At 41.4% G+C, this 12,290-nt stretch overlaps 1 protein-coding gene across 1 annotated transcript in view; it reads right to left on the reverse strand.

The window, feature by feature from the left end:
• DCC (DCC netrin 1 receptor) overlaps nucleotides 1-12,290 on the reverse strand; it is a 571,119-nt gene that overhangs the window by 210,970 nt on the left and 347,859 nt on the right. The window contains exons 6-7 of the mRNA XM_075020576.1: nucleotides 10,117-10,271; nucleotides 8,464-8,584 (exon numbers count right to left, since the gene is read on the reverse strand). Of these exons, the coding sequence (XP_074876677.1) occupies nucleotides 8,464-8,584; nucleotides 10,117-10,271 (276 nt within the window). The remainder of the gene's footprint in view (nucleotides 1-8,463; nucleotides 8,585-10,116; nucleotides 10,272-12,290) is intronic.

Genomic DNA, 12,290 nt, shown 5'->3' on the forward strand with positions numbered 1-12,290 from the left:
ACATGCACAGCAACTCTTCGCCTTTGTCTATGTACAATTCAATTACATAGATATACGGCTATATAGAGACACTCACAGCTTCTTTCAAGCCGCAAGAAGTCTGATGTTCACAAATGAGGGAAGAAAACAAACCCGCCGGCCTTTGCAGAGCAGAAGACACAGAGCTGAGGGGCAGCAGATGCACAACCGCTAGATCCGGGTGGCAACAGTCACCCACAGCCACAATGCTGAGACTTACCTCACCTCACCTTCGAGCTTCTTCAGAATTTGACTCGGCACCCTCTATGGGGTTTTCTACAGCTTTACCTCACTGTGTAATAAATACGTTGCATTGCTCTCATGAAAGCGTAAAACACTGAGGTTATGCCAAACCTGAACGAACAACTCTTCAATGAGCTGTTCGTGAAAACCTGTTTTCTTTCCACTCGATTCCTACATGAAAAATGAAGCTTTCTGGTATGCAAGCCTAGTCATTCACACAATACTTGTGAAAACCAAAATCTCCTTTTCAAGGTTTTAAAAAAAAAAACCCAAACCCCACAAATCCAATAAAATACTTCATAGTAAAAGCTCCTATGTGAACTCATTAGATTCAGTTATCTGCACCAAACTCACACAGGACTAAAAAATACATTGCTTTCCGTATTTATAACATAGTCATTTCAGTTCTCCTATTCTGACAAATTAAATTCTAAGAGATCTCAAGGTCTTAGAACTAATTGTGCAGTTATTCATTCTATCTTGTGATTATTCTGACATTACCATGTAAAGTCAATATACAGTAAGTGATATTTTAATTAACACCACTTAAACCCTAATTGTATTCCAGTTTCCCATGATTATTATTTCTCAACACATATCCTTTATTAAAGACAAAAAATCACGGTAAGGCTGGATTTTAACTGGTTAATAGCATTATAAGAGATTATTACCCTTCTCTTTTTTTGCAAATTATCCTAAATCTATTTTAATACATAGTTGTGTTCCTGTTAGAGTACAAACAACAGCTCTTCCTCTCTTACATGCAATAGGTTTCACAGCATTTTCTGTAAAATTTTATCATGTCTTTACAGAACCTCTGTGCTCAGATCACTCTTTCATTGTAAGTTTTGGGTTTTTTAAAGAAAGCACAAACATGTTTGTGAATTGTTTGGGAAGCACAAATGTTCTTAAGGTGTCTGACACCTTAGATGACTAAGGTAACTTCAAAAACGACCACTAAAATCTCAATCTTCCAGTCCCGCACTCATCTGCTGTTGACTGCTGAAGGCATGAGAGTTCCCCAAATACTTCCAGTTTCTCCCAGGAGCTTCTGGCTCACCTGAACTTCTCTCCCTGGCTGTACAAACCTGCAGCCAAACCCTGAGAGCTCCCTGCCTGCCCCAGGCAGTGACCTTACACAGGTCTTTCACACACAGCACGGCTGAGAAACATCTCACCCAGAACACCTGACATTTCATTGGAATACATCCATCGGCGAGAGGAGTGACCTCCTACTTCAGACCAGGAGAAACCTGGTCTCACCACACTCTCATGTGACCCCTCTTCCCAGACCAGGGCCTCTTTCTTGCTGAATTTCACCCTGACAGTCCAAATGTTCAAAATTTGGCCTGCACCGAGGTTTAACTCAGTTGGGGGAAAGCAGAGTGACTCCAGCACAGAAGCTCATCCTCCTGAGCTTCATAGGAGACAGTGGTGGTGTAGAAACCCAGCTGTCAGGTTTTTAAACCATTATAGCTCTTGCAGAACAAAGCCACCAATCTTTGATATCAGTATTTTAAAACAAGATCAAGCACCTCTAACTGCATCTTTCCAGGAACCGTTACAGTCCAAAGTTTCCAGCAATGATCACTAGATCAATGGAAAACAGAACCAGACATCATCTCATGAACCTAACTAATCCTTTCCTACATCCCATAGCTGGATTAAAAACATCCCTAGCACATATTTACCTAAATTGTTCTTAAAGACCTGCAAAGATGGAAGCTCAAAAAAATCCTCCAAGATAATCCCCTGCAGTCCATCTATCCAGACATGCCTTCTAAGCACCTCTGCTGTTTTTCAGATGGCCTTTCTATACCAACCTTTTTTTTAAACTAGAAAAATATTCTGCTAATTTTGCATTTTCGCATACGTCTGTTATAAATCCCTAGTAAGGTGTCATAATATTATGGCAAAGACCACCATAAAACCATATAAACAAAATTTATTCTTACTATTACCATCATTATTACTGCTTATGCGGTGCAATAAATGTGAACAGCTTACCAGTTGTGCATACCAAAATAAGGACATTAAATCTCTTGTTTGAACACAAAAAATCCTGACGCTATGGTTCAGGAGGTTATTCTTCTCCCCATCCCTGGGCATCAGGTGCTTTTTCCGCTTGTTGCTCCCAGCGCTTTCCCCTGAAGCGCCTCTTTGGCCACCAGCAGTGGTAGGGCTCCAGATAAGATGACGATACAGCACATTAAATTTCTCCAGGGTCCAGAGCCACCAGGCACAGCGCTGCCACGGGCCTCCACTGCCTGGGGCTGTCACCTCACCTTTGGGAATAAATGATTGCGTCTGGGCTACATTGCACTTCATCCTTGGAGCTGCGTCCCACGGAAGGTTACGCCTCATATCCCTAAGGTATATTTACAACTTTGCAGGAGTTCTTTCATTTCAAAGCATCTTAAATACTCAGGGCTGTGTTGCAGCTCACTAGAGTGCAGCTTTTCTAGCATAAAAACAGAGATGAGTTGCATGCCGTAGGATATGTCAGGGGAAACTCTCCTGCAGCTAGAAGCAGACTTTGAGGGTGCTGAGTCTGCTTAAATGGTGCTGGAGAACTGTGGGTGATGGAGAGTGACGCTGCACCCCATCTCCATGTCCCTCCTTGGGAACAGCACCCCAGAGCCACCACAAGCTTTTTAGCCAAGAGCCACCGGGCAATGGCCAAACCAGAGGCAGCGATACAGGCAGTATAACTCACACCACATGACTAAATAAGCCTTCAGGAAATAAATACATTTCCACATCCCAGTGGAATTACCACTCCCTGCATTAGAGAAAAAAAAAAAAATTCTACTCTGAAATTTATGAGTGGGATCTTGAAATAGTCTCTCGCTTCTTTCTTCTGCTCTGTCTCTGCCTACACAATGCGAAGTAGCTGTGTGAAATTTGCTATTTCTAACTCAGGGCATAAAGAGCAGACTGAAGAGACAGCACATTCCAGCTTCCTCTGCAAAGGCAGGATCAGCATTATTAGCACAAAGTTATATCTGTCCAGCCTCTTTTTAAAATTTCCAGTAAAGGGCATTCCTCATCACTACTTTTTCACTGGTTTACCAACTGTTAAAAAAGAACCCCCATTTTTCCTGATATTTGAAATCATGGGTATTATTTCAGACTAATTTTAAGGCTAACCATAAGCAGAATTAACGCACATGGTTTGGCATTCCAACAGACTTGCAAGGAATACAAATCTGATGTTTTAATGCCAATATAAGCTCAGTTTCTTAGAATAGAGATGGATTTTATTTTGTGGTTGGTTTTTTAATGGGGAAGTAATTATAAATAATACGACATTATAACTATAAATAATAATAGAATAAGTAATACTAAATAATACTTACGATAACAAAGGGAGGGGAAACTGTGCCTCACAATGTTTTTGTAACGGGAATTCAGGGAGAAAGGAAGTTTTTTTGAAAATTGAGTCAACCCCTGTTTCTTTTGCCAAGAAAAGTAATTCACAGGTTTCCCAAGCTAAGTCTTATTATACAGAAATGCAAAGTCTTTGCAAAGATCTTGCGCATGCAAAAATGTTAAATCTGCTAGCTGCTAAGCTGGAAATCTGACATGAGAAGGAGCTACGCAACTTGTAAGTAGAGGAATTAAAAATAAAGAAAAAGAACGTGACAAAAATGACAAAGCGAACGGCTCAAAAAGCTGAGCCCGCGCAGCGGGGCTCGGAGTGAAACCCCAGCTCAATGAGGACCAGGCCACCCGTGAGCTTCAGCTCTCCGCACCCTTCCCTTCCTCCCTGCAGCATCCAGCTTCGGACATCCTCAAACATCTGGAGATCATTCGTGGACAGACATGCAATCCCTTCTTGAATGGCAAGAGTGCAGACTCATTTACCGCACTTTTACCAGTCTCTGGGAGAGGGTGTCTTCATAAGCTGAAGATTTTTCTAGCAAGGAATTTATTGCAGGAACATAGCTAATAATTATCCTACCATATACACATGTTGAATATTTCAGGGCTGTTTTTATCTGAACTTGCACTTGCTAGAATAAAACAATCCCTCCACACATCTCGTGAATATCTGAAAAGGATGGATCCGTGAGAAGCCACCGGCATAAAAGCAAATAACTGTCTGGGAGTTCTTTATAGGAAGATTTTCCTCTGGGATTCTCTCCTCATCTGAAGTTATGCATGTCCATCACTCACCACCACGCTGTTCTCTATTCATTTTCTGGGTGTGCAAATAACAGGTTTTATACATCTATAAAAATAAGACAGTCAGCTGATATCTCTTTCATCTGCTTTTTCTTTGCTGAGAATTTGTTTTCCTGTACACGCAACCAGAAGTACATATTGTAGGCTTTATTCCTGGTACCTGCTCAATACGATCGCACATTTCCATAGACCATATAAAGTCCATCGCCCTTTAGCAGAGTTAGGGAGCAGAAACAGAGGAAGCCAAGCAGCAGAGAGGGCTGAGAAACCCAGAACATGTGTGTTGGAGAGGAGAGAACTGAAATCCTTAAATCTGCCTCATTTATCGCTTTGTTTTTTACAGAAATCAGAAGCATTTAAAGTTTTTCTTTTTTTTTCTTGTTACAAACTGGTGAGCAATCTCCTCCTAAGAGGGTAACATTAAGGTTGTTAATGGGAAAGAAAGGAAAAAGGAGAAGAAACAATCCCAAGCGCCTTTTCCCCAAGTGTGCTGGAATCCACAAATGTACTTTGATTTATTGACTAATGTGTGTATCGCAGACTGTCTACCACCACTTATTTTACTCTAGTTCATAATGCACTGTGAAGTACAATGCCTCTCCAGTCATAATCTCAGTTTAAAAGGACAGAAATTTTATATTTCTCAGGGAGCTCGTTGGCTTTTTACAGTCTAAGCAACACATACCAAAATAGTTTTGAGCATCTTATAGCCGCATCTGGAATACTAAAAGTGGAAGCTATTATCTGTGTGAGCTCACAGCCCGTTCAGCTTTCACTTCTCATTTCAGTATTGTCTAATTCCAATTTAGCATCCCAGCATTTACAAGGGGTGTATTTGGTCTCAGTCTGAGCTCATTTTTTCTTGCTTTAATACCAACTTATGTGCTGCTACTTCAGGTTCTACAGTTAGTGATGGTCAGCAATGGATGTGAATCTACATGTCCACATAACAACAACAGTAGTAGTAGGAGCACTCAGACTGATTATACTTTTCTATCCCAATAAAACTTTCAAAATCCCCCAACAGAACATACACAACGTATTTAACCCACTGAATGTTACAAATTACTTGCAAAACTTAAAGCAAAAACTATCTGTAGTATTACAAATCACACACACACAAAAAAGTTAAAAAGTGACTATCTTACCCTGATATAAGTTTGGGGTAGAAATCACTTTTAGGGTAAAATCATTATTAGTTCAATAAAAGGTTTATCTGACCCTGGTTTTCAGGAAAAAGAAGCTCAGATAAGCCTTCAACATGACTCCCTTCCACATTAACGGCTCTGGAAGGGGACGATAGCTATTAAAGAGTATGTTGAAATTTCTCGACGGGGTTCTCGTAAAAACCCGCCAACAGCAAGTGTGGGCTCTGCTGGGTCGTTGTGGGCCCCAGGAAGGGGGGAGCCCCTGCCCGAGCCCCCCGGCCAGACCCCAGCTACTGGGTGATGCCACGGGGAGCTCCACGTGCTGAGCACGGCCCAACAGAATGAGAGCAGAGGGAGCTCCGTTCCTCCCACCACGGCCAGCCCCACCGCTTCATTTGTATTTATAGCTGGCTACTCCACCATCTGTGCATGCTGGCCCTCCCTTCGTCTCAGAGGAATTGGAGTGGCATTGTTTGAAGATCTGATTAAATAGCCAGAAAAAAGTAATCCATCACTTAAAAAGGGAAACAGAGACAGTTTACAATGGCATCCCGTAGCTCTTTAGGATTTTCTTTTCATTTTCTTCTATTTTAATTTTAATCCAATGCCAAACATAATAAACACCAACACGGAGCGTAAAATTTACTGACAGCATTTCTCTTGCAATGACTAGCTGGGAGCAGCAATGAGTTATCCAGTTTCCCCTAGGATGGTCCTAGCACCAGATTAAACCCCACTACAACAGGAGATGGCCTGTTTCCTTCAGATGTTCATGTGTGTAAATACAATCCAAGCGCATGAACTGAATATGAGATTCATCTTAAAAGAAAGCAGAAAGAAAACAAACAAAAACCAAAGGCAAAACAATTGTGCATCTCCCCAGAGTGAGATCTGAAGTGGAGCAGGTTGTTTCTGAGCAGGATGATGATCCCAGCCAGCCTTCCTCAATATCACATCAACGTTTTTTCTGCCAGTGAATCTAGTTCGTAAGTGCCTTCTCATTTTCACATTCGTCCCTAAGGGAAGGTAACCTCATCGTCACCCCTGGCGACTGCACAGAGGGAAACGTTCACCCAGCAAGATCCTGCACTACGCCGGGTGGAGGGCACGTGCGAAAGTGGGAACCCAAATAAATATCTGCCGCTTGATGCCAATACCCAACCACCCACCTCAGGTAGTCAATTAGCCCTGCAAAGCAGGGTGAGGAGGGAGCCCAGGCTGGAGGGTCACACTAGCGGGAGGAAGATAACAACAATCACATCTCTATGGACATTAGATTTCTTCTCCCTTTACCCCCCTCCCGGATCTCCCACTAAGCTGCATAATTTCATGGCTGCAAAGTGTCTGCGGCATGAGCATCTAGGGCAGAGGGAGAGAGGGACTGAGAGGTCTCTGACAATTCCCCAGTTGCTACTGGAGTTGCTTTCAGGCAGTGGAGAGAAAAGAAAGAGAACAGGCTTATAAAGGAGATGCTGAATCACAAGGGAGAAGGAACGAGAGGGAGGTGAGCTTCAAAGATGTGCAGAATCCATATTCAGCCATTCATTTGGGATCAAGACAGAAAACAGAGGGAAAAACCTTAGCCCTGTTCCCATTTTCATTTGCCTTAAGTATTTGCATGGAGGCAACTTTGCAAACTGGGGATCCGAGGCTTCCAGTGGTGTTTACTCCTCCTCACTTTTGTCTACCAGCTGACCTCAGCTATGGCCACGGGGTAGTGCCACCTCCCTCTGTACTGCCTGGAACCACTCTGGGTAACACTGCCCATAACTCAACAGCTTACAGGACTGAACTTTGATGGATCTCAGCAAACGTTCCTGCTCAGTGTTCAGACGGGGGTCCTCAAGAGTCAGACTACTGCAGCTAACAAGAACGTAGACCACGGCCGTACTTATTTCTCTATTTCCAGGTGCCCAGAGTTTTGGAAAAGCTTTAAGACTTCACACTGATGCTGTGTGGAAACGTTTCAAAGGATTTCCAAAAGAAATTCTATGGTACGAGCTATCAGGCTGGTTAACTGATCTCAGTAGAGCTGTCTCGACCGAGTATTTGTGGGCTACCAAGATTCTGCTCTTCCCAGTCCAACTCGGCGCATGAACGATACTTCAGCATGTTCTCAGCTTACTGCCATAGCCCATGAGAGGTAGCAAGTGTAACCTGCAGCCCAGTGCAGGTCATTAATCATTTACAACCCAGAAACTTTGAAAGGCTTTTATCCATGTTTTACATATCATCTAGCTTAAGATGAAGACATCTTTCTGTTACTTAAAAACCCATAAAGCAGTAAACACTTAGGCTGCTACACAGTGCAGTCCATAAAACCAAACACCTATTAATTTCAGAGCAAGAACAAAAAAAAAATCCTTCCAGCACGTAGACACAAACCTTCTGATCTCAACGGTTGGCTGCACTTGATAGCCCACTGACAAACTGTTCTTTCTCATACTTTCTTTTTCTTCTCTTTCCCTTTCCCCAAGACAAACGTTCTACAACAGCTTGATGCAGAACTATGTATAATATAATTCTCTACTGCTTATGGACTACTTTAGTCCATCTCCTCACCCATTTATGATCACCTTCTCTTATTTCAGCAGGGTAAAGCCCACCAATAAAGACCAAGACACTGCTGTTGGCTTTTCGTGCAGGTTTAGTTGGCCTCCAGAGTCATCTCTAGGACAAGGCCAGCATTTGTAATTGCCCCAGTGAACAAAATGCCTCCAACTATCTGATAGCCTGGACACGCTTTTAACTACAGCCAGCCAGCTGGATAAGTATGAGGGAGTAAAGAATAGTAGCTGCTCATTTGGGATTTTTATGTTAATAGCATTAATTACATCTACAATTCTGTATGTCCTTTGCATCTTACCAGGCTCTGGGATGATTAGCTGTGCACTGGCCTGTGCGTTTCCAGCTTCATTTTCAGCTACACACTGATAAAAACCTTCATCTGACTTTACCAAGCCCAGAATCCGTAAGTTGCTGCCACCCTAGAGAGACGGCAAAAGAGAAAGAAAGGAAGTGGAGAGAATTAATTAGAAAAACACCATCCAAAGTGAATGTGGATTATAAAACCTTTCCAGAACAGCTACGCTGCGAAACAAGGTGCTATGTATGTAATCTTAGCTCCAGCGCACGTAGCCGGGGTCCTTAGAGGGCTGTAACCATAAGCCCTTTCATCAGGAATCTCTTGACGCCTCGTGGTCTTTGCGTTTTGTTTGATGGTGCCTATGGCCCAAGGGTAAATTCACTTTCTTGCACTGAGTCCATCCAACACCCTTCTCGAGAATTAAGCTCCAAATTACAGCCATCACTCGAGTAGCGTGCTGAATTTTGTCTTGGCCCTTTGCTGCAGGGAAGATTTAAAAGAACTTTCAACTTCTGCATCTTTGAACAAATACTGCTCTGAAGGTCAAACCCTCCTTATGGCTTGAGGCCTGGAGATCCTCAAGAAAAGGTCACTCTGCGCTCACTTCATTTGAAACAGATTTAACTTTTGACTTCTGTTAGCACAAGCAGAAACCAATTATGTTGGGTAAAATAGCTCAAGTGAGGGGTATGCTTTGGCTGAAACGTACCTTCCGTTAACTATTAAGTGAAAGAATTTTCTAACACCTGCACCACACAACCATGACAGCAATAGAGCTGTCCTTTCCTTGGACAGCTGCTGGCTGCTTTCTAATAAGCAGTGATATATTAAAAAAAATATTGAATTTAATATAATATATGGGAGAATAAGTCTCTCCTGCATGAAAACCACATTAGAAATAATCTCTTTTTTTTGATGGGTAATTAAAAGACATGATGATAATCAATATTATTCCTTACAAGGTGAAAAATTAGAAAGCACCGAACCAAGCCACATCCCTGAACAAGCCACACCTGATGGCCCATGGCCATCTTCACAGCAGCTGAACTTTTCAGAGGTGTTCTCCAACATCTCAGCTCACTTACAAGTGACACTGCTTGCAGGAGAGGCCAGTTAAATCAACCCTTTTAGAAAACACAGCATAAATTCTTACCCTATAGAATAGTGACACTTAAACTAAAAGAGGTTGGAGTCCTGGATGGGGATGTTACTTTGGGTAGGGTGCACAACAATTCCCCCTGAAAAGTTCTAATTATGTCAAATAAGCCCCTGTGTCTGAGTACTATTTCCTTGGACAAGAAATCTACTATTCTTCTTCAGAAAGGATAATGGTGAGGAAGGGAAGTCAGTAACACCTGGCAAACAATATTATTAACAGCAACTCAAAGTATGACCTGGCACTGTTACTTCTCCGTGAAAAGACCTTGTTCCAATATCACTAAAACTGGGACACAATGTCAATGTACTGGACCTAACACATCTCAATGCAACGTGCAATATTTGTATTAGAAAACAAAATTTCTTCCACCTCCTTCGGGAAGACCAATATGTTTATGAAGGCAACGATTGGATCAAATACCAGAATACATTTCACAACTTTGTTTAAAAAAAAAAATAAAATGTAATTCTAGTAGGTAAAAGCCAGATAATTACCACTATCTGAAAATAGTCGCTAGGAATGACCACTTCTCCATTCTTGATCCACTCCACCGTAGGAACAGGTTTACCAGACACGGCACATTCAAACTCAATATCCATACTCTCATAGGCATGAAGATTTGAAGGACGAATTAAAAACCATGGTGGAACTGCAAAAAGATGGGGAAAAAAATGAAAGTGGCAATAAGTGGATATAAATTAAGGCTTCACAAGTAAATCATTTCAATAAGCCTGAAAAATATTAGACATAAATAGGAAATAAATCTGTAATTCAAATTATTCTCTTTAACCCTGAGCCTATTAAATACTAGGGAAAGCATTTATTCTAGAAAATACACTTAAACAGGTCAATGTTAACTTTTTTTTGCCAAAAGAACGAACAAAAACCTCAATTTAGAAGACGCGTAAGATTTATGTATAACAAAATATATATATAATTCTCACTAAGCGAGCAGGGAGGTAATAAAATCTCCCTCATTTCAAAGGGATCAGATGCCAACTGCATACGTAACAAGGTCCTGCAAGTCAACATATGGACAGGCACTTATAGGTACAAGACAAGTCCGCTGACAAATAATACAAAATTAGAAATATTTAGAGTAGAGATATTTTCATAAAACCAAGAAGGACTTCTGGCTGGGTTTATAGAAGATGAGGAGATAATCAATAACCAGGAAATCTGTCCCTAGTGATTGGAAGAAGAAAAAGGTTGAATTATCTTTGCTGAAAATGAATTCTTATTAAGCTAGCAATTACCTGTTGCCTTGTATTACTATAATGTATTCACAGTTTTTCAGTATGCTAGATGATATGCTAATTTAATTTCATCATTATTGTAATACTAGGATGATGGAAATTAGCAATTTGAGGCAAACTGTTAATAACATCACATTTCTAATGAGCCCCCCCCGCATTGTACTGAAAAACACACACAAAAAGTCAGCAGCCCACGTACATTTTGTCAGTTTTTGTAGGGGAACGACAGCCTCTGTTTTGAATATCCATGGTTGCCAGAAAGCCAGAGTAGATTAATTTCTAAGTACCATCCATGACTTATCATTTCAGACAGAAAATCCAATTGTATTTCTTGAGCCATCATTCCCGATGTCTGATTATAATATTTATAAAGCCATAATATGAAAAAACTCCTCTAAATTAAAAGGCGGTGAAGATTATAAAATAAATTGCACAGAAGCTAAGAAATGTTAGAGCCGCGGCTGCGCTCACATCCCGAGCTCAGTTTGCGAGGCTTACAGCACATTTCTCAATTATGCCGTCAAATTCTGTTTCTTCGCAGCCTCCCTCGGCGCTCCAGGAGGACCCCGCTCGCCGAAAGAGCAATTCGGGAATTAATGTCAAGCTTCCTTTTTAGTACATGGCTTCATGCTTTCTAGTTTTCAAACTTTTCTCTGCAAACAAAAATGATTGATTTCCCAGTGGGTTTTTTTTCCTCTGGTTCCCATTTCTACAATACCCGTGTGATCCACAAACGTTTTTAAACTCGTAGGAGTCGGACACTAAGAGGTGCTACTAGCCAAGCTACCAGTGAGAGGGCAGAAGTACCCTCCTCGGTTTTCTGGTCCAGTTAGGTATGATTTAGAGCAGTCTCTGTTAGAGTACTCCACGGACTGCTCTGGGTTTTTTTGCACATCAGACCAAAAAGTCTCACTGGGGATGCAGAAAATGAGGAAAAAAGTTGCAACATATGAACACGCGGCATAAGCGATGTCTGCTAGGAATACCGTGGCAGATGTACAAATAAAATTGTGTTCTTCAGGGTTTGCATTTCACCACCTTAACTACAAAACTTTTTTTTTTCCTTCCTTTTTGACAATAGTTTCCAGCATTGGTAATAAATGAAGGCAGAGTCCTAGACATCATCACCTCTTCAATCGTCTGCTCCCAATCTAATCCCGAGTGCTCTCCAAACTTGTGTGCACAATGAGGTGGAAATACTTTTGAGAATATGAGATTATTATATTTAAAAACTGCGAATAATGCATAACACCAAGCAGATCAAAGTAAGACTGCAAAGTTTTTATGTCAGCTTTTTCTTGATTTTAGCAATTGTTTCTGCTTTTGAGCTAAGTTACCTACACTTAAATAAACATCTGTCCTGGGCCCCTCCAGCACCGTTCCCGTGTCCCATCTTCTCTATTCCTCCTTCA

The sequence above is a fragment of the Buteo buteo genome, chromosome Z (genome assembly GCF_964188355.1).
Source record: "Buteo buteo chromosome Z, bButBut1.hap1.1, whole genome shotgun sequence".
Taxonomy (NCBI): domain Eukaryota; kingdom Metazoa; phylum Chordata; class Aves; order Accipitriformes; family Accipitridae; genus Buteo; species Buteo buteo.